We start from the raw sequence: 25,016 nt of genomic DNA on the forward strand, positions 1-25,016 counted from the left end.
CTTTCCTTTCCTTTCCTTTCCTTTCCTTTCCTTTCCTTTCCTTTCCTTTCCTTTCCTTTCCTTTCCTTTCCTTTCCTTTCCTTTCCTTTCCTTTCCTTTCCTTTCCTTTCCTTTCCTTTCCTTTCCTTTCCTTTCCTTTCCTTTCCTTTCCTTTCCTTTCCTTTCCTTTCCTTTCCTTTCCTTTCCTTTCCTTTCCTTTCCTTTCCTTTCCTTTCCTTTCCTTTCCTTTCCCTCTTTTTCTTTCTCTTTCTTTCCCTTTCTTTCTTTCTCTTTCCATCTCTCTTTCTTTCTCTTTCCATCTTTTCCTTCCTTCCTTCCTTCCTTCCGAATTCCTTCCTTCCTTCCGAATTCCTTCCTTCCGAATTCCTTCCTTCCGAATTCCTTCCTTCCGAATTCCTTCCTTCCGTCTGTTTTGCTCTATTTTCTGTTTTACTATCTGTCTTTTTCAGTGAGACGTAGTTCACACATTTTATTTTTTTACAGAGATTCGTTTATTTCACTTCAAACGTCAGTTGCGAAATCATGCTAATAGTCGACATAGACGGAGTAATAACGAGGATGGATGTAAATATAAGAACAGTACTCATCGATAACGGTTTCAAATTAAACACCAGAAAATCCCCATTTTTTCCCGGACCCGCGGGAACTTCAGGCTTTTTTTCACCTGCCGAGATGTCAGCGGCGTCCTCTTTATTTCCATCCTTACAACGAATCCATAAATGTCCGCGGTTCCCGTTAGTTGAATGCCTACGAATCATCTTTTTTCTTTCCCCAGCAGAATTGCCACCAGCGAGGCAGCGTCAGCCTCTCCCGTGCTGCGCGGGCGGTGCAGCCGCGGCCGGCAGGGACGGCGGGGCCGCGGGGTTCAGCCTCCCCGGCCGGCCATCGGAGCCCGCCCGGGGCTCCGCCGCTGGGCTGCTCATGCGAGCAGCATGCGGAGACACGGCATGTGCGCTCGTGTGCGCGGAGTGCGGGGCCGCATCCCGGCCCTGCGGGGTCCCGGCCCCGGCTCGTTGCCGTTGTCCTCCCGATAGTCATTTGCTGCCCCACGGCTCAGCGGGCAGCCGGGCCGTCGTGCCAAGGCCGAGCCGAGCCGGGCCGTGCGGGGCCGCCCCCAGCTCCCCTGCAGATTCTGCCCCCCCCCTTGCCCCCCCGCAAGCCCGAGCTCGGCGGGGGCCAGCTGGGGTGCAGCGGTTGGGGGCGGGAGGGACGGTGGAGCCGGGCAAGGGCCGGGGGAGCGGGCAGAGAGGAGGGATCGCGGGAGGGACGAGTGGAGAGATGCTGGCGGAGGGGTGAGTGCGAAGGGCGGACGGAGGGAAGGTGGCACAGTGGGCCTGTGTCCCAGCCAGGCCCCGGGGGCGCGGGGAGAGCCCATCGGGGCCGCGACGCACCTGTATCACAGCCCGGGCTCGCGGTGCGCGGAGCAACGCGGGCTGGGGGACTCGCGCACCTCCTCAGCCACAGGGCCGTGGCTCGGTCTGAGTGTCTGTGACCAGGGGCACCTAGCCCGGCCCCTGGGGAGCGGTGCCGGCGGCGGGACTACTGCGAGTGAGGACGAAAGCAGCAGCCACCAATGTCCGCCCCCGCCTCGCCTGAAAGGTCTGGGGGATTGTGAGGTGCGGAGCCCAAACAGGGGAGGATGTTGCAGCGGATGTTTGTTGCGGGGGGGGTCGGGGAAGGTGGTGGAGCGGCGAGGACACAGCGATGCTCGGCTTCGGGAGCCGCCCCGGGACTTGGGGGTTGCCGTCGTGGGCAATGCGCGAGTCGTTGCCACGCGTTGCGTTCCTTTTGAGCCGTCGGGCTAGATCTTTTCGGGACGAAGCAGATGTGTGTCCACGGAGGATGAGGAGAAAGGGGGAGAGGTGTCCCAGCCCTTCTTCCGCGTCGAGCTCTTGGCGTTCTCTCCCCTCGGAGCTGTTCCCGGCGGAGAGGCGGCGGGACAACCTCGACCTCTCCTCCCATCTGCTCGGGCGAAGTGTGAGCTGTGGGGGCAGAAACTCTGGGCTCGATCCTAACACACACAGCCGTCCTCTGGACGAATGCAGAGCCAGGGGCACAGCAGTAATTGCTAACGGCGGGGTTAGCAACCCCCCGTCGAGACCGAATGCGCTTTGCAGCGCTCCGCCGATGCGGAGCGGTCGAGGAACGGGACATGCGTCCTCGGGACGCCTGTCAAGCGCGGCCTCTGGGTATAGGCCCTTTTGGGGGTGCAAGAAAGGGGTCGACCCTGCTTGCTGCACAGCGCCGTGCCACCCTTTCCTTCAGGTGGGTTCTGTCGCTGCGGGTTCCTGTTGCGGGGCAGGCACGGTTGGTTTTCCCCTCCATCGTCTCAGCTCCGCCCAGCGCCGCTCACGCGTTTGGGAACCCCGTATGTCTGCGAGGCCGGGCAGGGGATGTGGAAGCGGGGCGGCGGGGTCTTCTTTCAGGGATTTGGAGGTTCGAGACTGCAGCCCCACCAGCTGGCGGGGACCCGCTCTGCTGCCACCCAGGTGACAACGATTCCCGGTGGGTCCCCTGTTCCTGGTAGACACCGCTCAACCCCGACTCCGCCGGCGGGCCGAGGGACCAGCCCGCGCCTGGGCTGTCCCCGACGTGGCGTCTCTTACAGCTGGAGCTTAATGTAAGGAGCAGGAAAGGAGAAAGAAATAAACCTGGGAAACGGTGCAGGCAATTAAGGCACGGACAGCAACCCCACGCTCTGTTGGTTTCGGGTCTTTTCTTAATTTCCAGGGGGAATATTTTCTTTCTTCCTGGGGCAGAAGCTGTCCAGAACCAAGCACACCTCGGGGAAGGGGCAAGTTCCCCGCGTCCCTCTCGCATCAGCCCTTGAGTTCCCGGAGGCGGCTTGGAGTTCGCACTCGCGGCTCCTCGCTTTCCTCCGATATTGCCCCGGGGTGCCCAAACGAAATCCCTTCTCCTCTCCCTTGTATTGCCCCCAGGTGAGCTGCGCGGGTCAGCACGGGGACACTCTTCTCCGTGGCGTGTCCCTGAGCTCGGGACAGAAGCTACCCCGGCCGGGAATCGCGCTGCCAGCAGCAGCAGCAGCAAAGAAACAAAACACCGATCATGTCACACTCTGCCCTTATGCCGTTAGCTGCAGGAACATATGCTCAAATATGTAAGAGTAGTCTAGATTTTTCTCTGCAAATATTTTTACCACATCCAAAGATAATATTTCAACAGAAGAATCAAGCCCCGCAGGCTACAGACAGGGCAGCTATATATAACCCGCTTGCTCACTCCGGCTCCCCGCGCATCGCTCGGGTTATGCAACCCCCATCGCGACGGTAGCCAACGGCGCGCCCCTCGGCTCCGCCCGCCCCGTCGGGGCATTTCCCCGGGACCTCGGTGCGGCTACCCGCCCGGAGGGACCGGCATCGGGGCGCGGACCGGGACTGCTACTCGTACCCGGGCCGGGCCGGAGCCGGCGGGGCGGGCGCGTCGCCTTGCCCCGCGCCGATGCGAAAGAAGGGCCCGGGGAACGCCGCGGCGCTCCGAGGAGCCGGTAGCGGGCGGTGAGTAGCGCCTCGTCCTCGCCGGGGCAGGGACGGGAACCGGGCGCGGCTCCCTGCCCAGACGGGCCGTGCAGGTGCTGCCGACGGAGCGGGCTCTCACGCTGGGCTGGGCAGGAGTTCGCCTGCCGCCTCGCTCGTTGCTGTCCGTTTTCCCCGCTTTTTTTGGCGAAGGAAATGCTCGAACTCTGGCGGGTGCTTTGGGAGTTTGGTGGCCCGGGGCTGGGGAGGGTCCCATCCGAGCGAAGCGGCCGGCAGTACCTGCGCCCGCAGCGCACCCTGACGTGCCCAGACCCCGCCTGTTGCGGCGGCTCAGACTGCAGGTCCCCGCGGCCACCGAGCCGCGAGGGTCGCCCCCAGCCCCGCGGTGCATGAGAGCTGGAGGAAAAGAGCGATCTTTTCTCTCGGTGCCGGACATCCGTAGCGTGACGCCGGGCTCGGCTCGGCTCGGCTCGGCTCTTCCCTTCCCGTCTGCCGGCTCCCGGCGCCGTGATTGACACCGCCGGCCCCTCCGCCCGCCCCGCAGCACATCCCATCCCTCCCCGGCGGCCGCTCGCCGTGCCCGGGAGGCGGGGAAGGGCCTCCCCAGCCCTTTGACACCGTCTCGGCAGGAGTTTCACTTCGCTTTCGCCGCCGCCGCCGCCGCCACTTCTGCAGGCAAACACCCCCGGCTTCCATGTGACGCCTCCCAGCCACTGAATGGGGAAAGCGCCTATAAGGGAGACACTTTCCCTTCGTGCAGGAGAAAAGGAGGGGACGAGGGGGGCAGAAGCAGGAGGTGGTGGTTGAGGGGAAGAGAAGACAGAAAATAAATTAATAAATCTCAGGGAACGAATTGGGGGGGGGGGGGGGAGAGAAATTGACACTCCGGGAAAGAAATTAGTGGGATTATTTATTTGTTGCCCCCCGGTCTCCTCTCGCTGACAGAGCTCGGTCCGCCGTTGCGGTGCTCGGCGCTGGCTACAAAGGGCCCCGGGGAAGTTTCTTGCTCCCAACGCCCTTCCCGGGGGGGCAGAGGGTTTAGGTTGTTTTCTGTTGGATTTATTTTTTTTAAATTTCCCTTCCCCACCCCCCGTCTGGAAGGAGGGGGTCTCGTTCGCACCTCCCTGGATGGTGCGGTAGAAAGGAGGGGAGTGAGGGGGTGGGAGGGGGGGCTCGTGGTGGGAGGCTGCCGCGCCTGCTTCTCCTGCATTGGTGTCTCCCCTATGGACGAAAACAGCCCTCTGTCTCCCAAGGCAAATGCTTTCAGTATCGCCTCTCTGATTTCAGTCGCCGCCGCCGAGCAAGCAGGGAAAGGAGCGCTGGAGGAGCGCCGCGGCGGCCGCAGCGCGCCCGCCCGCCCCGGCTGCCGCCCGGAGAAGATGCACTTCAGCACCGTCACCAGGGACATGGAAGGTGAGTGCCGCGCTCTGCCCCGCAGGGCTGTGGGGACGGGACCACCGGCCACCGCGTATCCGAGGGTTTTCACGCGGCCCGGGCCGGCAGCCGGGCCAGGGGCAACGCACAGAACGCGGCCTGCCCGCGGGGCCGGTCGGAGGGGGCTTTGACGTTCCTCCCGGCACGCCTGGGCCCTTGGAGCCCTCCCTCAGAGAAGGGCATTGCCCGTGGCCCTGTAGCAGCTTTCGACGGCTCAGCCGCTGGGACCCGCTTCTTCTCGAAGGTGCTGAAAGCATCCCCCGACAGCGCTGGCCGTGCCCGGGGCAGCGGCAGGCCGGGGCTCGGCTCCCACCGGCTCCGCAGCCCCTGTCCGGCCTGCGGGCTGCGTCGGAAATAACACAAGAGACTGTCGGGACCTCGAGGAGCTTTTCAGCATCGGAGGGAATCCGAAGGAGCCGGCCGTTCCCCGGGGCGGCCTGTCATGCGCTGCAGGGCCCGCTCGGGCCGGCGGCCGAGGGCTGTGCAGCCGGGGCCATCCCGGTGCTCCTCGGCGCGGACCCGGAGCTTTGCTCTGGTCCCGGCCTGTTCCCCTTTCTCGCCCAGGGATGGAAGGAATGGGGCATTGCCAAACCAAATCCGACTTCCCCTGTCAGCCGCAGCCCCGCGGCTCCAGAGTGAAGGACGTTACCTGCAGCAGCATAGCTACGCGGAAATAAGAGCCGATATTTTTTCTGAGTTCCCCCACTCCTCTTTTTCTTTTTTCTTTTTTCCCTCCTTTTTTTGAAGGGGGGGCGAAAGGAGGGAGTTTTCTTTGTCCCGAGTGGTGTGTGGCGAGGGAGGCCTGCAGAGATAGCACGGGCTTTGCACCGCCGCGGCTCTTGGCAGACCTCTCGGGTTTGCAAAGGAAAAAAAAAAAAAATAGAAGAAAAAAAAAGGGGAAAAAAAAAAGAGCCGAGGCAGGCAGGCAGCGGGAGCAGCGAGCTCCCCGCCTGCCCCGGGGGGAGCGGGGCTGGGGCCAAGCAAAGCGGAAAGGGGGAGGCGCCCCGCTGGGCTGGGCGCGGGGCAGGAGAGGAGGCGGAGGGCACCCCGCGGAGCCGGTGCGGAGGCGGGGGCCGCGCGGAGCGGCGCGGAGCTGGGGGGAAAGCGGGAGCCGGAGCGGAGCCCTGACCGCCTGTTTTTGGAATGATTTCAGCTATCTCCAGCCCCTGGCTCACCCAGCTGTCCCATTTTTGCGATGTTGCAGCTTTCACGGCCAACAGCCTGAGCAGCCTGAACGCCTCCGGGGGGTACCACCTCTCCCCTTCCCCGGGGGACCCGTACGGACAGCATGAGCCGCCGCACTACGAGCCCTGCACGGCTCAGCAGCACCCGCACCCGCCGCCCCAGCCCCAGCCCGGCTACCCTTTCGGCGGGGCGCCGGCGGCGGCCGGGACCAACCCGCCGCCCCCAGGCCCCGAGCAGCCCGAGGGCGCCGGGGGAGCCGCTGCGGGGCCGGCCACAGTCTCGGGCTGCTCCGCGGGGTCGGCCACCGCGGCCAAGGCGCCGGTGAAGAAGAATCCGAAGGTGGCCAACGTGAGCGTCCAGCTAGAGATGAAGGCGCTGTGGGACGAGTTCAACCAGCTGGGCACCGAGATGATCGTCACCAAGGCAGGCAGGTCAGTGCGGAGCTCCCCGGCAGCCCCGGCTCTCCAGCCGCTCCCTCCGGACCTGGGCACCCAGGCTAGTTGGGGCGGGAGGATCCGGCCGCGAGCAGTTGAATTAGCAGTTTGGGGGGAAATTGAAGCTGCCCAAGGGCGAGTCGCGGAGCGGTCGGGCCCAGCGGTCACCGTCATTTGATCCTTGCCTTCTCCTGGGGCGAAATCTGCGAGCTCTTGCGGCCCGAAGGCCTCGATACTGCGGAAGAATGCGCGGCTGCTGCGGGCTGACGGCGAAGGCGTGCGGAGGGCGGCAGGCAGGGCACTGGGTTTCACTCCCGCTGGAAAGGGCGCTGTGCTCCTCCGGGCGCCTTCGGCTGTGACCCCACACGGGACTTCGATCCGTGTTTACGGAGGACAGTGTGTGCTCCCGGGGCAGATAGCAACGACACGGGGGAAGGAAAAAACGAACACGCAAACTGTGCAAAACCTGCTAAATACATTCTTAGCACGGGCAGATCTTTTCTTTCCGGCGGAGACGAGAACAGACCCTAATTCTGCACCTTGAAGCGTGTTCCAGGGCTGTTGCATTTCCCGATTATCGAGTAACGAGCCCGGCTGAACCCGGCTGCTCTCGGCTCTGCTCCGGCCGCCGCGACGCGGTTCCGGGGCCAGGAACCCGCTCCTGGCCAGGGAACAAAGAAAGCGGCAAATGAGATCGCGTTAGAAACGAGCAAAACATATGGGGGGAAGAGGAGTCCCAATTACAGTTGTTAGTTACTGCATTTAATGGAGATCCTCGGGAAGAGCCGCGGCCGCGGCGGCTCGGGCAGAGCTGCGAAGCTTTTCCCCGCCAGGCTCCTCGCAGAGCTGCGGATTGTCCAGGCTCTGACTCTTGCCTTGGTTTAAAGCGATCTGGCGGGGGGGAGAAAAGAAAAACAAACAAATTAAGGAATCCCCCGTTGCTTGCTCTCAGTTCGCCCCGGGGCTGACTGCGGCGGGATGGCCGGGGGAGAGGGTCGGACTCCGCTCCGAACGGTCTGGCAAGAGCTGTGACCGCGACCGTGCGCTCCCGCTCTCCCGTCAGCGATTTTGAGGGTCCCGAAAGTGCAAAAAAATGAAACATGCTTACATGTACGCAGTGGCCTTTTTAATTTTTTTTTTTTAATTAGCAATTTCCTAAAATAAAACAATCACCGTGGTGCCCGGTGCAAAAGAAGCCGGCGCTGCGTTGCGGGACCCGGGCGGGATTTCCCTCAGACGGTGCCTGCCCCGGCGCCGGGTCGCACAGCCCGCTGTCTCCGGCCGCGGCCCCTGAGCCCGGCGCCGGGCTCGGCGTTGCTTTCCTTAGCGGAAAAGGTCGTTCAGGCTCCAGGCGGAGGCTCTCTGAAAACAGGAGTTCTTCGATCTGGCTTTCTTAGCTCTCCAAGAAGAGGGAAAAAATTGCAAATATCCCACTTCAAAAAGTTTCGAAAATTAACCAACTCGAATCGAATCGGGGGCTTTGCCCCCACCCTTTTCTTCGTTTACTTTATGACACCGTCGAATCTCCAGACAGGCGAGTAAAAACAGGAGAAAACGGGGTAAAACCAGCAAGAAAAGGCTCGGGGAAGGCGCTGCAAAGCCTGTTCTCCCCCAGCGCCTCTGGGCTGGCCCTGCTGTTTGTCTAGATGGGTCTTATCATCTCAGGTTGTTTGTTTTAAAACTAAGTTTTAAAACAAGAAACACCGGAATTGGAGCTAATGGGGGCTTTTACACGTTTAAAAATAATAATAACAGAGGGAGCGACTGAAAACGTCCTCCAGAGTTTGCTAAAGCCTTACAGAGAGGGAGACGCAGCCGCCCGATCCCTATGCAGCCCGGCAGTGCTGGGCCCGATCTGGAAGAGCTGCGGAGCCAGAGGCGCGCTGCCCCATCGCCCCTCAGAGGGGGGCAGCGGCCCATAATAGCAGTCCGGCAGTACTCCCCGAGAACGAGCCGGGGGGACTCTCTGTGTCCGGGTTTGATGGGGCTGTTTGTTCGGGGGAGGTTGGGACTTTGGTTTTTCAATGGCTGCAAAGCCGCTTCCCAAAATATTGCCCACCGTCACTCCCTTGGTTTATTATTCTGTAAAACAAAACGAAGCCATAACGAGCCTCGACGCCAGGACACGTCTTCGGCGTGTCCCGCCGGGGAGCCGCGGGCCAGGCCCTGGTCCCGGTGTGTGCAGATGCAGGAGGGAAGGACGGGTGGGCCGTCCCGGCCTCTTCCCTTAGCCCACCACCGATCGCATTTGTCCTGCAGCCCCTTGAAGGAATCGTGCCCTCCCTGAGCGTGGGATCCGCGTTTCGGCTTAGCTTTGGGTCCCCGGGGGCCTGCGCAGAGAAGAACCAGGGGGAACAGCCGCGGGGGCTGACCTGCCCTACTCGGGAGCCCTGGGCTCCTTTCCGCTCTGCTTTCGTCCCGCAAAGGTGCGGGGACCGGGAGCCCGACCGGGCTCTTGCAATGAAGTGGATCCGGGACGGGGCTTTCGGGGAGATCCCCGTTGCCCTCTAGCCCTTGCCCGCCAAGGGCGAGCGTTTGCCCCTCCGGGCTGGGAGAGGTCTCCCGCTGGCCCTAAGGGGCCACGCTGCTGCTGCAGCCACTGCTTTCAAACGGGTGCAGTTTGGTGGGTACAGAAGCTGCACAAGTGGGAACTTGGTCACCACGTGTCGTTCGCAGGAGTTTTTAGATGTGACCCCCTCGGGCTGCCCGAGACTCCTGAGGCTTGAGTGCGGGTCCGCAGACCAGGGACTTGCCTTGCTGAAATGATGGGGAAAGTTCTTTTCACTTGATCTCCCCATAGCAAAGGCCGAGGATGCTCTTTTTCCCCTTGGCCTCTTTCTTCCACTGCGATGGGGCATTTCGTGTGTCTGAAACGAAGGGTCCTGGGGCCGGCGGGAGAGGCAGGACCGCCCCGGCTCGCCTTTCGGGATGCTGCCGAGGGCTGGGGAACACGGTAGCCGCTCTCCCCACGCAGCTTAAGCGTATCTGCCTGTTCCTCCGGCCGGTGGTTTCTGCGAGGGGACTTATCATCACAACCGGGCGGGTATTGGAGCAGCTGCAGGGGAAGAGACCCGCGCCGGCCCCTCGGGGCTCCCTGCTGCTCCTCAGCTTAGCACTTCTCTCTCTCCTCTCTGTGCCAGGCGCATGTTCCCCACCTTCCAGGTGAAGATATTCGGGATGGACCCTATGGCTGACTACATGCTCCTCATGGATTTCGTCCCGGTGGATGACAAGCGATACCGGCAAGTAACAAATACCTAGCCTGTTCCGCGGTTCTCGGAGCCGTAGGGGCTGGTGGGTCTCTGCCCACCCCCTGCTCCTGTCCTCTGGGCGTGACACCTGTTGGTGCGACACAGGGAGGGGATGCGGGATGCAGCTGACCTGGGGTCTCATTCGCACCCTTGCAAGCAGTCTGGGGCCAGGAGCGGCTGCACGGACCGCAGGGCCCCCTCAGCCTTCGCACCAGGCCTGCTGGCAGACGGGGCCAGACCGGCATGGGCAGAAGGGCAGGTTTCCACAGGGCACAGGGCAGGAGCTTCCTTTTCCCACCCAGAAAAGCTCTCCTTGTCGTACTGCTACACGTCTCCACCGGCAAACACTCTTTGCCGCTTAACAAAAATCCCTTCGGTGCTCCTGGAGTGCTGTAGCCTCTCAGCGCATGTGCCGAAGCTGTGCCGTGCCCGCTGGGGAGCTTGCTAGGTGCTTGGGAGAAGAGAGTGGGTTTTGTGCTCTGCAAAGGCATCAGCCACCCAAGCCACAAAATTCTGCCATTGTTTCCAGCGGCAGTGTAGGAAGGCCTTGGAAATTGCCGACTCACAAGGCAGCGATGCAGTCTGGTTTGGAACCCCTTTAATTTTAAGACAGTGAAAGGCACATTATGTATTTAGCTTCAGATCAGGACGCCGAGCAGACAGCCCGCATAGGAATCGCAGGGTCCGATATATAAATATTTAGACAGATATCCAAATTCTCAGGGCGTCCTAGAAATGTTTGCTTGTCAAGGGAAGTAGGATATATAACATCCAATTGAGTATATCTTTAAAAAGTAATGTTTCTGCTCAAGTCCAATGGTGTCTAATTCCCCCTGTGCAAACACTGGCTTTTAAAGTAAACACGTGTGTAGAAGATTGGTTTCTCTGTTTTAAATGTTACTGTTGAATATGTACTTTGAAAGAATGAAACAAGATTGCTAAATTCTGAACCTGCTATTAATCTACACACAACTTTCCACTCTTCACTTAAAGCCAGAATATTACTGTATAGAGGGCTCTCTTTCACCGTTTTTTCTTAGAGGAAGGGGGAGCTTTTGTGGCTTCTCTCCCAAATCTACACTGGTAGCTATAAATTTCCTCCATCCTGCAGATTTCTCTCACGACAGTTCCATCGCCGACCTGATAAAATACTATATCCCCTTCGCAGCAATTCTGGCTGCGGGAAAGAGCTCGTTTCTCTCGTGGCCATAGGAAGCGGGAGCGATGGAGAGGCAGTGTTTCTCCCTCGGTGGGCCGGGGCATCTGTCCCGGCCCGGGTTCTGCGGGGCCCGGGTACTGCGGCCGTTCGGGGCGCCGCTGCAGGGACGCGGGCGGGAGCCCCCCGGCCGCGGCTGAGGGTACCTTCCCCTCCCGCAGGTACGCCTTCCACAGTTCCTCCTGGCTGGTGGCCGGCAAAGCCGACCCCGCCACCCCCGGGAGAGTCCATTACCACCCGGACTCCCCGGCCAAAGGGGCGCAGTGGATGAAGCAGATCGTTTCCTTCGATAAGCTCAAACTGACCAACAATTTGCTGGATGACAACGGGCATGTAAGTGTTCCCGGGAGAAGATGTCCAAAACGGGGCTGCACCGGCTGGGAACTCCCCGTACTGTGATTCCCGTGGGGTGACCCCGCCCGCGCCCCTCCCCGGGGGCTCTGCGCCCCGATCCTGCCCCAGCCCCGCTGCTGCCCCGGGCAGCGGAGCCGGCAGGGCCGAGGCTGTGCTCTCCTCTCTCCATGCTCCGTCTGGATCAGTTATTGTCTCCTTGCTCGTTTTATCATTCAGATCATTTTGAACTCCATGCACAGATACCAGCCGCGTTTTCACGTGGTCTACGTGGACCCCCGGAAAGACAGCGAGAAGTACGCGGAGGAGAACTTCAAAACTTTCGTCTTCGAGGAGACGCGTTTCACGGCAGTGACCGCCTACCAGAACCACCGGGTGAGGCAGCAGCGGAGCTCGGGGCAACCAAAAGCGGGGGTTGGGGTCGCACCGGAGCTACCATGGATGCGGGTGCATCCGGCGCTGGCTCAGCCCCTTCGTCCGGCTCTCGGGTTGGAGGCCGGGCTGCGGGTGTCCGCCGGCGGCGGGGGTGCCTGGGGGTATTCCCGCCTTCTCCTCCCCATCTGCTAAACCCATTCCTGACAGCGCAAGGAACCCGATAGCCGGGAAGCTGCGCAGAGCTGCGTCGGTGTACGCCGAGGAAGCGACGTGGGCTCTAGCGCAATCGCCAGCTTCCCCCTGCCGGGGGACCTCATTACCTATGTAAACCCGAGACCGGGGCTAGTGGGGAAACTACAGGCTTCCCGCTGCGAAACGTCACTCACAATTTGTTTGAATAAATCTGCGATTTTACTGCTTTAAGCTCGTAGCTGTCTGTCCCTCCCTAGAATACAATCATATGTTAAAAATGAAACAGAACACCCCCACCCCAATCTGATGCGGATCTCTGGGCAGCAGTTAATCCAATTACTCCTTTAAATCGCATCAGTGTAATGTAAAGAGCAGGAATCTCAGCAGCGGGTGGAAATACGATTTCAGAGCGGCGGGGGCTTTTCAGCGCTGCTCCGAACCGCCTCGCTCCGCGCCTTGGCTGCCCACGCCGGGGCTGTGTCTCGGGGCTGTCCATGAGCAGCCGGCGGCAGTGTCACCCTCTGCAGTGACTCCGAGCAAATCGACCGGTGGTCTCTCCGGGATGCTGCGGTTGGGCCGCACCTCGCCCCGGTGGAAGCGGCGAGGCCAGAGAAAGTCTGTGCCTTTAAGGGGCTCCGGAGTCCTTCCCCGGCTGGCATTTGCCTGATGGCTCCGGACAGCTGCTCTTTCTCTCCTGCTTTCTATCAGTTTGACCTCTAAGGCTGGAACTGTCACTGAGGGGCTTAAAGTTTGTTTTTCAACCCATTCCGGAAACTCACAATCACATACTTTATCCGTGGATTTGCTTAAATATAGAAAATGTCCTGCCTTCTCCCTGGCGAATTAAATAAATACATAAGTATGATTTATCCAGTGATTTGTCTTAGCTGCTCCAGTGGTGACCCATATAATGTGGCATTTTCTTACAAGTGCATTTACTCAGGTTTTGCAGCCGACTCAGACTGCCTCTCCCTTCACCTTGAACTCATATTAGGTAGCATATTAGCCCGCATTTTCTGACAGAGGGCAAGCACATGCTTGTACTCTGTGGCAGAGAACACCCTGGTTCCACTGGCCACCTGGACCCTCTTTGTTACACCAGGCACTGCTGAATCCCAAAGCCTGCTCAGGGACACACTCACTGTTTGGCCTGGGAGCCCCGTGTGCTGCTTTGAGACATTTTGCCACTTCTCCTTACAGATCACGCAGTTGAAGATCGCCAGCAACCCTTTTGCCAAGGGATTCAGAGACTGTGACCCTGAGGACTGGTAAGGCTGTGCCTTTACTGATTATGGCTACACCCCACTCACCCTATTTCACATGCATCTGCCCAGTTTACATTTGCACAAGGCTTGCATGGAGGGGGACATGGTATTGGGCCAGCTGTATTGTTTGGGCCACTATTGTTTGCCAGCTGCAGCTCAGAGAGGGAATGCTCCAATTGCTCATTCTGTTGGACCATCAGCTCTGTATCACTTCCCCCCTTCCTCTTCCAGGCCCAGGAACCACAGGCCAGGGGCTCTTCCTCTCATGAGTGCTTTTGCCAGATCCCGGAATCCAGTCTCTTCCCCAGCCCACCAGAATGGGACAGAGAAAGGTGAGAGCCCCCAATGGGCAGGCCAGCCCATCACCCAGGCCCTGTTGGTCTGCACGGCCTGTGCATGCATGCTTGGGGCCAGCCTTGCTCACTGCGCTGGTGCACAGCCCCATTGCTAACGAGCTTTGTGCTACCACCTATTTTTTAATCAAAAGTACCCGCCTTCATAGCCTAATTCATTCTTCCTTGGACTACAACACTTACTGTTTAAGATGCTTATATGCTTAAGAAACTTTGCTGCTTTAAAAAACACTGCCCTTTGCCTTTAGAGTTCCATTTTCAACTTTTGGGCAACAAACTCAGCTTTTCAGGCAGGGATGCAGTGCTGGCCACAGGTTCTCACATTGCCCTTTTAATGCACCTCGGCAGCGCGCTAGGGCCGACCCACTCCATTCAGGAGCTGCAGTCAGGTCGAACAGCACCTCTGCCCATTGACTGCTTTTCCATTACCCAGAGCAAACAACTGCAAAGAAAACCGAAGGCCTTTCTTCCAACTCACTCCGGGCCTGCAAAATAAAGGGAAGTCTGTATTTGTTTAGTGTTATACAATTGCAAAAATGTCAGGCGTGTACCAGCTTGTCAGTCAACTCAGCTCCATTTATCGCAGTCAGAAGGTCCCGTCCCGCCAGCTCCGTTCCTGCCGCATGCCGCTGCTGCACGCCCCGCTCGCAGCCCCGCTTTTCCCTTCTTGCGCCTCTTCCCCGTGTGTTCGGATGCGCGTCCCGCGGGCGCGGCCGCACTGACGCTGTTGCCCCCGCAGATGCTGCCGAGAGCCGGCGGGAGTTCGAGCGGGAGGCGGGCGGGACGGCGCTGCACCAGGCCGAGGCCGCGCACCAGCAGCTCATGTCCCGCGTGCTCAGCCCCGCGCTGCCGGGCGGAGGCGGCGGGCTGGTGCCGCTGGCCGGGGCGCCCGGGGGCCGGCCCAGCCCGCCGCACCACGAACTGCGCCTGGAGCCCGCCACGTCGGAGCCCCTGCATCACCATCCCTACAAGTACCCGCCGGCGGCAGCCGCCGCCTACGACCACTACCTGGGGGCGAAGAGCCGGCCCGCCCCCTACCCCCTCCCCAGCATCCGCGGGCACAGCTACCACCACCATCACCACCACCATCACATGAACGCGGCGGCGGCGGCGGCGGCGGCCGCCAACATGTACTCGCCGGCCGGGGCGCCCGCCGGCTACGACTACGGGCCCCGGTAACGGGGCACCGGCGCCACGAGAGACACCGCGCTCCCCCTTCCCGCCTTTCCCTCACCTCCCGCCTTACGAGTGAGCTGGTTGGCCAGCTTGCCCTGATCGACAGCCGGACAGCCCAATCGCCAGCAGCCGGGCCCCGACCCGCGCCTCGCCCTGCGGGGACTGTGAGGGCGGAGGTGCCGGGAGCTCCATCGCGGTGTGACCTGCGGCTGCACTTTGATAAATGAAGCCATATGTCCTTATCTCCCTGTTCCCCAGCGCCTCCATTCGTGCCGGGCACCGAGGACCGTCGGGCGGCTGGGGTGCGGTGGGAGGACGGGGATGCGGCAGCGGTGAAGTGGGTTGTCCCCTCTCAACCGCCGGCTGTTCTGATGGAGGTTTGGTGTTACCGCCGGTGTTGGCGGTGCCCACGGGTGTTTTCTGCCCACGGGGCCTGTGCGTGAGCACCGAGCAGGGGCTGTGGGGCCGGCTGTGAGCCGCGTGTCGTCCTGCATATGTCGGTGTCAGTCTGTCCCAACCCAGGGCACCCCGAGGGCTCGGTCACAGGTGGCTCAGGTGGTTCTTTGAGGAGATTTCTTGGGGGAAGCAGAATTTAGTTTAAGGGAACGCTTTGAATCCTCACTGCCAGAACAAATTTTCCACTTCTCCTCCGGCTCTGACCCACTCGTAAGTTTTGGGGTTCACTGCGATGCCGTAACCATAGCAGCACTTTCTGGAGCTGTTGAGACGGGCCTGTGGCCAAGAGCACAGCCACGTGCAGCTGTGTTTGCATCTTGTTTTCCCAACAATACATGCAAAGGTTTAAAAACCAGCCTGGGGGTGAGGGAATATCTGCAAAGTTCAGGCTCTGTGTTCTCACCTGCTTCCCAGGCAGCCTCTCGCAGTCCTGCCTTCACGCATCCTTTCACAAGCTCTTGAATGCTCTCCCGTGGAGGTGCCTTTTAGAGGGATTTCAGGGTGTTTTTTCTCAGACTGCCTCACCCCTTATATTTGGCTGACCCAAACTGCAGTAGTCCTAAAGCACCTATTCTGCACTACCTGCTTGCTGCATCTTCCCTCTTAATGCTGGTAAGTACTTTTTTTCTTTTTTAATCTCTTCATTCAGTAGTCATTCCTTACTGTTAAAAAGATGGCCCTGTTCATCACAGTTTCCCCAGTGATGTGTTTTGAATAGTTAGCTTGTGTTTTTGTCAGATACTCCTAGAAGGCAGTCCCTTTGTGTTCAGAGAAGGTATTGAGCAGCTCCTCAGCTGTGTTGGTATACAGTATTATGAACACTTTACCGATTCTTCCACATGACTCTATTAAAAGATGGGGTTTTTTTCCTCTAAAATAATCTATTAATCCATGTTTGTGCATTTTCATTACAAACCCTTTAAAACATGTTCTTTCCCTTGTGCAAGTGGCAGTGTTAATAGCAATGTTTATTTTGTCTCTGGCAGTGGGCTTTGGGCTTCCAAAACCTTTTTGGAAAGGTTTAAGAAGGGATACAGGCTACCATGAATATTTTATGTAATTTTTTTTCTGTTAAAAAATATATCTGGATCCATAAAAAAAGACTTGTGCAAGAAATATGTATTTTATTTGACATTTGCAGTGAATTGTGAGATTCTTAGTGTCTGACTAAACCATAATTAATGTTCTCAGAATGGCTGATGTAAAATAGCCTTGTGCTTATTATTAGTCAGTGGGAAATGGCTCTCGGATGTGCTCTATTGCTTTGCCGCTGTTATTTCAGAGTTTTCAGTATGATTTGTTATCTGTAAACTGATTAGTGCCAAAGCTTTGGTCAAACTTTTAACGAAGTTGTTATATTTATTATTTCCTTCAAAGATTATACAAACACTTTTTTTTTTCTTGATAGTTGCAGTGTAGGAAAAAAGTGAAGACAACCAAAGAATCATATCTGCAAACAGTGTAGATACATGTAGATATTTGTAGATATATGTAGATAATCTTATTTCATTTAAATTGAAAAGACATTGGACAGTGACATTTATAAATACTTTTCCTCTTCTTTCTTTCCTTCATTTCTTGTTTGATTATTTGTGTATATTTGTCAGTTTGTCTGCCCTGAAGTCTAAGCCTCCCCTACAAAATGAAGTTATTTAAATATGGAAGGGTCTTAGTCTGAGCAAACAGTGGCTGTCCATAGGTGATTGCTCCTTTCCTTCAGTCCCTGCTTGCTGCAGGTGCCCATGGTTGTGGTAATCTATCACAATACAACAGTTCACAAGGTTGGGGTTCCTAGGTGAAAAAAGATCTGTTTGTATTGGTAAGCACCTGTTCTCTTTAAGAACACATAGAATCACCCAAGATGTCAGGACTAAACTGTGCCCTTAACAAAGTGGCTCAAGGTCCTCACCTTGACTGTAGGATTTTTAATCTGATATTTGTTAGAAGAATAGAAAATCACAGAACTTCAAGCTATGGCTGTGGGCAGTGGGCCCTCAGGATCACCAGTCTGTATCCTGTGCTAAAGAACCACTACAGAAGTCCTGAGGCTGAATGGGAAGGAGACCATGTATCAAGGCTACAGTCTGAACTGTGAAAATGGTATTTTTAACCTTGCATTTAGTCCACCAAACGTGCTTAGATATGTTCATATGAAGCATGTTAGCAGTCCAGTTTGTGTTGTGTTTTAATCCTTAAATCAAGATTCCTCAGGGCTTTGAATGGTGTCCCTCCTTCCATAGCAATGTCTGTCTCACTGGATGGGAGTGTTACAGATACAGAAAGCAAAAAGGGTTATTTTTCGATCACAACAAAAAATCCACTTCAAATAAACAAAACCCCATAATGCTGCAGGTGGACTAATAGAAGCCTTTTGAAAATCACAGAAAATCTCTAACACTTTAATGTCATATTACCTATCAGCCTGTAGTCAGGATATATCACGTACAGGCTATGCATTATCTGTGTATTGTAGATTCATTTGACAAATGACTTTGTAAGATTTGATTACATGCCTGCTTAAACTTCACTCAGCCTGTGCTGTCACCAAGGTCCACAGCACACACTAGGAAAGAAGGCGGCATTTCCAGGCAATATTTCCACTTGTGGTCACCTCAAGTCACATGAAGCACTTACACATGAAGTGTATTTAAAAGCTTCTGTAAAACAGGCCCAAGCGGGGAGGTTACAAGCACCCTTTGTCTCTTCCAAATAGGGCTAGAGAATAAATTAGCCATCTAGCTCTGTTTTTCAGAGGTGCAGGCTGAGTTCAGTGATTGCTTCTGAGGCCTTAAAACCACATCACTTAGCTCAGTGGATAAATCCAGGATTAGGCACACGCTGGTGGAACAAGGGCGGCCTTTGCTTAATCACTTAACCCAAACACTGGGGATAGCTCCAGTTTCAGAAATGGCTTTTTGCAGTTGATTTTATTCTTTCCTTGCTAGTGGAATTGACTAAATTCAATGTAGGATAGGAGCCATGGGGATGAGACTCCAGTGTGTTTGCAGTGTGCATGTGCACTGTTTACACAATTCATAGATGTTCTCTTTAGTCTTTCCTTTTCTTCAGAGAGGCCCCACAACCCTCTGGCTAGAACTGTGCAGGTAGTTCCCAGCAGCTGCCTCTCAGCATCCTGCAGTCTTAGCATCTCTTCAGTCCATCTCAAGCACACATACACGTGGCCATGGCCAGGAGAGAACTGCTTGGGCTTCTTTCCTGCTGTAGTGTGTCTAACAGTGGGTTTCAGGGTGGAGAATGACCCGGGGACTGAAGTAGGTATAGAAAGGTGTTCTTCAGGCAGCAGGCTGCTGGGGGACAGTGTGGGTCTCCCATGAACTACAGGCTTCCAGTGCATCTCTACAAGGAGCCATGGCTAAGTGAGGCTGCATGGCTCAGGGCCAGCTCAGCTGGGGCACTGTCCTGTCCCACCAAGCACTCCTCTTTCTCTCCAGCAAGTGGATTTCAGCCCGTGATGCTGGATCCCTCACCAAGGGGCAGTTGTACCTTGATCTGTAAGGAATAAGAAAAGCAGGTAGCTGCTAGAAACAAGTCAGGTAGCCCCAGGTTAGGGCTGGGGGGCAGAAGCTGAGCCCTGCTGCCTGGAGGAGGCTGGAAGAGCAGACGCAGCAGTACCTGCAAAGCAAGTTTCAGCACCATCATCCAAAGAGCTCAAAAATCTGCCGTGAGCCTGTTGAACACGGCTGGGCTGGAGAGCGAGGGAAGAGCGTGTGTGCGCACATACATGTGTTGGTTCTTTGTGCTTTGCCTTCTGTTGTTCGGTTTCCTGATGGGTTGAGACCGCGGGTGCTTTGGCCTGACCCGCCGTTTGTGCGGCGGTGTGGGCAGGGACAGCCCCAGTGCCGATGGTCACCTCGGGGGCTCCCTGCAGGTATCGCTGGCTCGCGGCCGCGGTGGAGGAGGAGGAAGGGGAGGAAGATGCTGCGCGCACGCCGGCCGGCCCTGCCTGAAGAGCCGGCTCCCTCCAGAGGGAAGAGCCGGGCATGGCACGCGGTGGATCCGGCCCGCGCGGAAAACGAGAAGAGCTTCATCTTCGGAGCTCGGAAATACGCAATCTGAGAGGAAAATATAGTTTTGGGGATTAAAGCAAAGATTTGGTCTTTGAAACACTCTGGCATAAATAAGAAGGGGCAGTAACCTGTGAGTTACAATTTGAGGATACTCAGCCAGCAATGACTCAGCTGTTGCTCTAAGCTGGTGTTACTGAGAGTCCCGTCTGCGAGTGTAGAGGCCAGTACTTGTGCATGAATTCAACGTTTTTCTAAACATATGCATTTTGTTCTTCATTTAGTCATTCCAATTCAACTGATTGGTAAGATACATAATTTACACAGGTGTTTGACAAAACTAGGTGAAAGTAACTGTACCCAAAGATTTCTACTACTGCCATTATCATGAGCTCAGCATGTGCATATAAAATATGCTGTTACAGTGAGACACCCATTGTCGGTGGGAATCTAGATAGTGTATCAGAGGTTTGCAAATCTCAAAGAATAGTATTTCCTACTTTTACTTCTGCCCAGTATGTTGCACACACAATCAATGCAAAAAGGAAGAGCTGGTTTTTAAGATATACATTAATCTTGAAAAACACAGACATGTCCCATATACACAATGTCTGTACATGTACAAGTCTGGTCTCCAAAGGCCCACTGTCCTTCAGGAGGGCTGTGTAAAGCACTGTGTGTGTTGCATATGCCAGAAAAAACACACTCATTCTCCCCATTAACAGAAATGACCTATTATAAATTTACCAAAGATACCATAGTTTTATAAATTGGCCACATATGTCTGTGTAATATATTTATTATATCACATTTCATAGCATTTCTGTTTTATGAAATTCAGCCTTGAATTTGTCACATATGTTTTGCATATATGTGCAATAGTTGGCCAAGTATATCCAAGTAAAGTATGATAAATGTGTTCTTTCCATATGGGAAATTAAATGTTTTTCCAGATTTAAAAAAAAAGTTTATTAAGAGCAGCCTATACAAAATAATTACAATAAATCACTCACTTCTTTTTTAGGTTAAAATTATAAATTTGCACTGGTAACAAAGTGATTAAGAACAAGAGCCAGAAAAGTCACATTTAGGACCTAATTCTATAAGGAGATGGAGCAGCATAGATAGAAGAGGCCCTACACATTTTCAAGGCTCGCTGCTGCATGTTGTGACATCCTGCCAGGCTGCAGAGTAGCTTCCATCTCCTGCTCCCAGCGTGACTGGAGCTGCCAAAGGACAGCCTCCCATTACCTCTGTGAGAGGGGCACTGTGAGAGCAAGTGACCTGGAATGTCCACTCCAGTCTGGGTTCTACACCTCTCTGAACAGCTCTTAGTGGTCCCTGGGAGATGGAGAAGGAAAGGGAATGTTTGCCCGCAGTGTAATCCTCCTTCCTGATGCTCCTTCTGGTAACCAGTGGGTGCTTCAGTGGGCAGGGCAGGACACCTCGGGTGCTGTGCTCGGTACCTGCCTTCACAGGAGTGACTGCATAGGTGCCCAGGGACTCAGACTGATGTCCTTGGGCTTTAAATTGCAAAAAAGGAGTGAAAAACAGGATAAACAACATGTAAAACTTGCAGAAGTGTGAGGTGTTTGCACTATCACTATTGTCAGTGGTTTTAGCTTGCATGATGGGTAGGGGCTTGGCATTTGTGTTTGCTTTTTTACTCCACTTGCTTCATGCTTCCATTGTTCCTCGTTGCAGGGGGCAGATGGTTCCCCTTCTCTCGGTGCTCCAGCCTGGCTGCTTCAGCTGCCCTTTGTCTGGGGTGTGACCTCCAACCATGGGCAGCAAGTGCCAGCACTGAGAGTGGAGGGGCTGCAGGCAAAGCCATCATCTGGAAAGGGCAGTGGAGGGGTGGGGAGAGGCAGCCCTTCTCCCAGCCTGGTTCTATTTGAGAACTGCCTTGCACATTTCTTTTATTTCAGCAAACATGAAGTGAGTCTTTCATTTTATTCCCTTTCCTGCTTGTTGTCAACTACTTCAAACCAGATGGGCTCAAGAGATAAAACTATAAAGACTCAATGTCTCTATTTAGCAGGATGCCAGGTCTGCATGCCATCAAAATATCTGAGGCAAAAAAATCTGAACAGATAATACTTACTCTAAGTATTATGTTAAGAGCAGCCTAGATGCTTTTCCATGAACACAAACAATGCATCCACAAATCACTGAGATTTCGCATCAGCAATTTTTAAAATTACCATCAGGCCAAATGCCACAGCCACATTCTCTGTCATGTTTAAAGTTATTCCATAGGCCCAGCATACCCTCTGCCTTCTTACCTGTGTCAGAACATGTTTATAGCAAGCAGTGCCATGGGGGCCTGGAAAATGTACTTTTGCATGCGTGAGATGCCAGAGCTATGGAGCAGAATAATGGCTCAGCATTCGAACATCCTCACCAGATTCCCTGATCTGGACATAATCAGGCTCAATCAATCCTGCCACTGGTAGGAAAGAGATCATTGCTGTCCAGAAAGTGCCTGGGGATTTCTATGGTTTCTTGCTGCCCTAGTTTATGTATACTGAGAATAAAAAATAGAAAGAAACAGCTCCTAGCTGCAATCTCAAGTAAATTTAACAGCTTTTTATGTTTCCTTTTATTTTTTTGTTTATTAGAACTTCAAATTGTAACAGAGAATTATTAGAATTAATATTTTTTTCACTGCCATGTCACTCTCATGTAAGGAGATAGTTAATATTCCAGGATGGTTCTCCTGCAGTGCATGTGGCTGCTTTAGGACCTCAGTCCTTCCTGCTGCTATCCCTTGTGGCACTGCAGCTTCTGGTTTTATGACTCTTCATAGCAGAGAAATAAATACACTCTCCTCTGGGTGAACACAGGCTTATTTAGAGGTGTACATTGTGGTCTACAGGATTTCCTAGTGTACCAACACCTTTAAAAAAGGATGCTGGGGAAGTAAAAGCAAATATGTCTGAGACTATAATAAGTTGGTGTATGAGTTTTAGTAGCCAGACCTATCATTGTATGGTCCCACCAGGTACTCTTCCTGCCATCCTTGTCCCTCTCCCATAGAGAATCTGGCCACTGCTGGTGGTTTGCTCCAAGGCCCTTCATACTTTCCACAGTCTTCCTATCACCTATCTCAGAGGGACAAGTCACTTCTTTGTTTTGATTGACCCCCTCCCTCCCCTTTCTCCTCCTCTTACAAACGGAACTGCAAATCAAATTCCTCTGAGGTCAGAATAAAGCAGTACACAGCACTGCTGATTGGACGTACAGCTATAGTTCATACCATTAATCAGGTGAGCAAAACTTTCACAACTGAGAGGTTATATTTTCATTTAATTTGATACTGTGAGATCCTTACATGAATTGCCAACTCCCCCCAGTATGATCATAATTTTGGATAGCTTCCTTTGCATTATAAAAGAAACCTCCAGCATGTCCCAGAAGAGTAGGACACAGACTCAGCCAAGTTTACTTGGAAAAGCTACAGGAGGGGGACCCAGGCTGGAATTTCAGAATATTACGCATCAGCAGAAACCCCCCTGCCTTCTTGCTTAGTCATGGCTGTCACTTTCTTGGTAGCACAATGGTCATGCTTTCATCAAACTTTATGTCTCAGCACTGCTGTAACATTGTCTTGCATTAATCCAGGCAGTCATGTGCCATGTTTTATGTAATGATCCATACTTTCACACCACAAACACACAGCCAGAAAAGGAAACACATTGATTTAGCGCTCAGTAATCCTTGTTTAATTCCCAGTCCTTTGGTTTACATCACTAACATGGCTCCTGCAGTAGTCAGTGTTCTATCTTTGTTCTTGGCAGACTGAATTAAAGGAAAGATTTATTAATTTGTAAGTTGGCTTTGTAGATGCATCTTAAATATGCTAAAAACAAAACCAGTCCAGAAGCCAGTATTGACTTAACTATAAAAATCTGCTCTTTTAAACTCAAACCTTTGCAACAGTCCAAGTCAAGCTGCAGAGTAATTTTTTGGCTTGCTATAGCAGTTGCATTCTAAAGGACTAAATTTAACAACTGTCTCATTGCATGCCCCGAGCCTACTTCCTTTTTCACTCATTACTACAAAAACAATCTCCTCTTTCCTTGCTCATCTACACTAAGGACTGCAATGCTTTATGGCTCATGTACTGATAAGAGAAAGAAGTTGTAACTAATGGATTCACTTGCAAATAATGTTAGAGGGTCAGAGATCACCATTCATTCCAGTGGTGATAAATATTCCATGTAATTGCTGTACAAATGCTGGTGTTTGGGATTTATTTCTATTACTTTACGAATGCCAGTTGTTTTCTCCCTCTCGCGGTGCCAAAGACGGTGATTCTTGGGAGGAAGACTTTTGTAATAATTTAGCTGTCATCACCTTCGCTTCTGAATCCTCTAGGCCAGGTACAGGCTAGCCCTGTTCCTTTCTGGCAGGTGAGATTTCAGAGCTCACTCCAGCACCTTAAGGTGGCTCTTCACTCACAACCTTCTGCTAGCAAGTCAGCAGAAATCTTGAGTGACAACCATGCTCATGGCACAATTGTAAAGAGCTTTAATTTTTTATTTAAAAAAATTGTGAATTTCTTAGTTGCAATCAGACATCTGTATTTTACAGTTATAGTTATAACCAGACAACAGTGTTTTAATAGAGACTGTCCTTCCTGTTGGACACCATTCCTCTTTGTGGAAGTCCAGGTTAGTTCCTTAAGCAAATAAACTGTTACAAGACTGTAATTCACAATCAAACTATTGCATTTAGGCTCAACTCTAAGTCAAACTAGTGTAGTCTGGTTGCTCATTTCAAGGAAACTATAATGTGAAAGAAAAATCTGTTTACTGGGTGTTTAAATAAAATCAGTAGTGATATAAAGTGTTAATGAATTAATTGTATTGTGAAAAAGTATGGCATGGATAGTGGTTTGGTAATGGGAAGTAAAGGATGGGTCTGTTCCTGCAAGCAGCCCTGCCAGCTGTGTCCTTCCCCTTGAAGCTGATGAAACTCTCACCTGTGTGTCTGCCGAGATGCAGTTCACGTCCTCATTTTCAATTTGTACTTGCATGACTAAGTTTGTTTTTAAATCTACCTAATCAGACAAACATACAAATTTAATTCCCAACAAAAGGCAGTAAGTTAGATGTAAGCACCAGCAATCTTTAGAGTATCTTCCAAAAGACCCATTCGTAAATCTAAACATCCCTTATGAGTTTCCCTAATTACTTTAGACACATATGTTGATGGTAAATGGCAATTTTCAGAGAAAATATACTCAAGAATTCCTAACTTCCAGACTCTGATCTAATAGTGCTCTTAATAAGGCACAGGGTATTAATCCTTTCTTTCCAGAGGGATGCCACTGTGCCAATGTCAGTATTTGCATCAAAAATTGTTTCCTACACTAACCATTCACCCAAGATGGGTGAGCCCTGGATTTCCTTTCCTGCTGGATGAGCATTAAACCTACAGCTCAATTCTGTAGAAATTGCCCAACAGTGCAGGCTGCTGTTTGCTGCCACGGAGAAGAGGAATGCTTGCACCCTTTGGGCCACGTGTGGCGTAGTACCAGACAGCACAGGCAAAAGGAAATCTCTGTGCAAACTCCCTAGGACAGGTGCCCAGACCACGCACAACAACACTTTCTCCATTTATTTATTTCATTGTTTCTTTACGTCAGTTCTGACCTGCTTTAAGAAAGGGGAAAAAGAACAAAAGGAAAGGTTTCTTTCAGCAGCAGGTTTGTGGAGAATGACCCCATCTCATTCCACAAGGCTGTGGCTGGAGCTGCTTGTACAGTGGGGGCTGCTCCTCTTCTGTGTGGGAGGTGGATGAT

The 25,016-nt window shown here is 53.8% G+C and overlaps 1 protein-coding gene across 4 annotated transcripts; it reads left to right on the forward strand.

Moving 5' to 3' along the window:
• Nucleotides 1–3,263: 3,263 nt before the first annotated feature.
• Nucleotides 3,264–16,756, forward strand: TBX1 (T-box transcription factor 1). 4 transcript variants are annotated; one of them, XM_032128377.1, is made up of 9 exons: nucleotides 3,264–3,515; nucleotides 4,782–4,907; nucleotides 6,082–6,544; nucleotides 9,688–9,789; nucleotides 11,176–11,347; nucleotides 11,585–11,740; nucleotides 13,133–13,200; nucleotides 13,429–13,529; nucleotides 14,290–16,756. In XM_032128377.1, exons 2-9 carry the CDS (start codon nucleotides 4,874–4,876, stop codon nucleotides 14,727–14,729), a joined length of 1,536 nt encoding a protein of 511 aa, XP_031984268.1. In that variant the 5' UTR covers nucleotides 3,264–3,515; nucleotides 4,782–4,873; the 3' UTR covers nucleotides 14,730–16,756. The 4 variants fall into 4 exon arrangements, with proteins under 4 accessions (XP_031984268.1, XP_031984265.1, XP_031984267.1 ...); XM_032128374.1 differs by lacking the exon at nucleotides 3,264–3,515 and having other exon boundaries at nucleotides 4,663–4,907; XM_032128376.1 differs by lacking the exon at nucleotides 3,264–3,515 and having other exon boundaries at nucleotides 6,133–6,544.
• The last annotated feature ends 8,260 nt before the right edge of the window (nucleotides 16,757–25,016 follow it).

Source organism: Corvus moneduloides, chromosome 18 (assembly GCF_009650955.1).
Source record: "Corvus moneduloides isolate bCorMon1 chromosome 18, bCorMon1.pri, whole genome shotgun sequence".
In the NCBI taxonomy this organism is placed as follows: domain Eukaryota; kingdom Metazoa; phylum Chordata; class Aves; order Passeriformes; family Corvidae; genus Corvus; species Corvus moneduloides.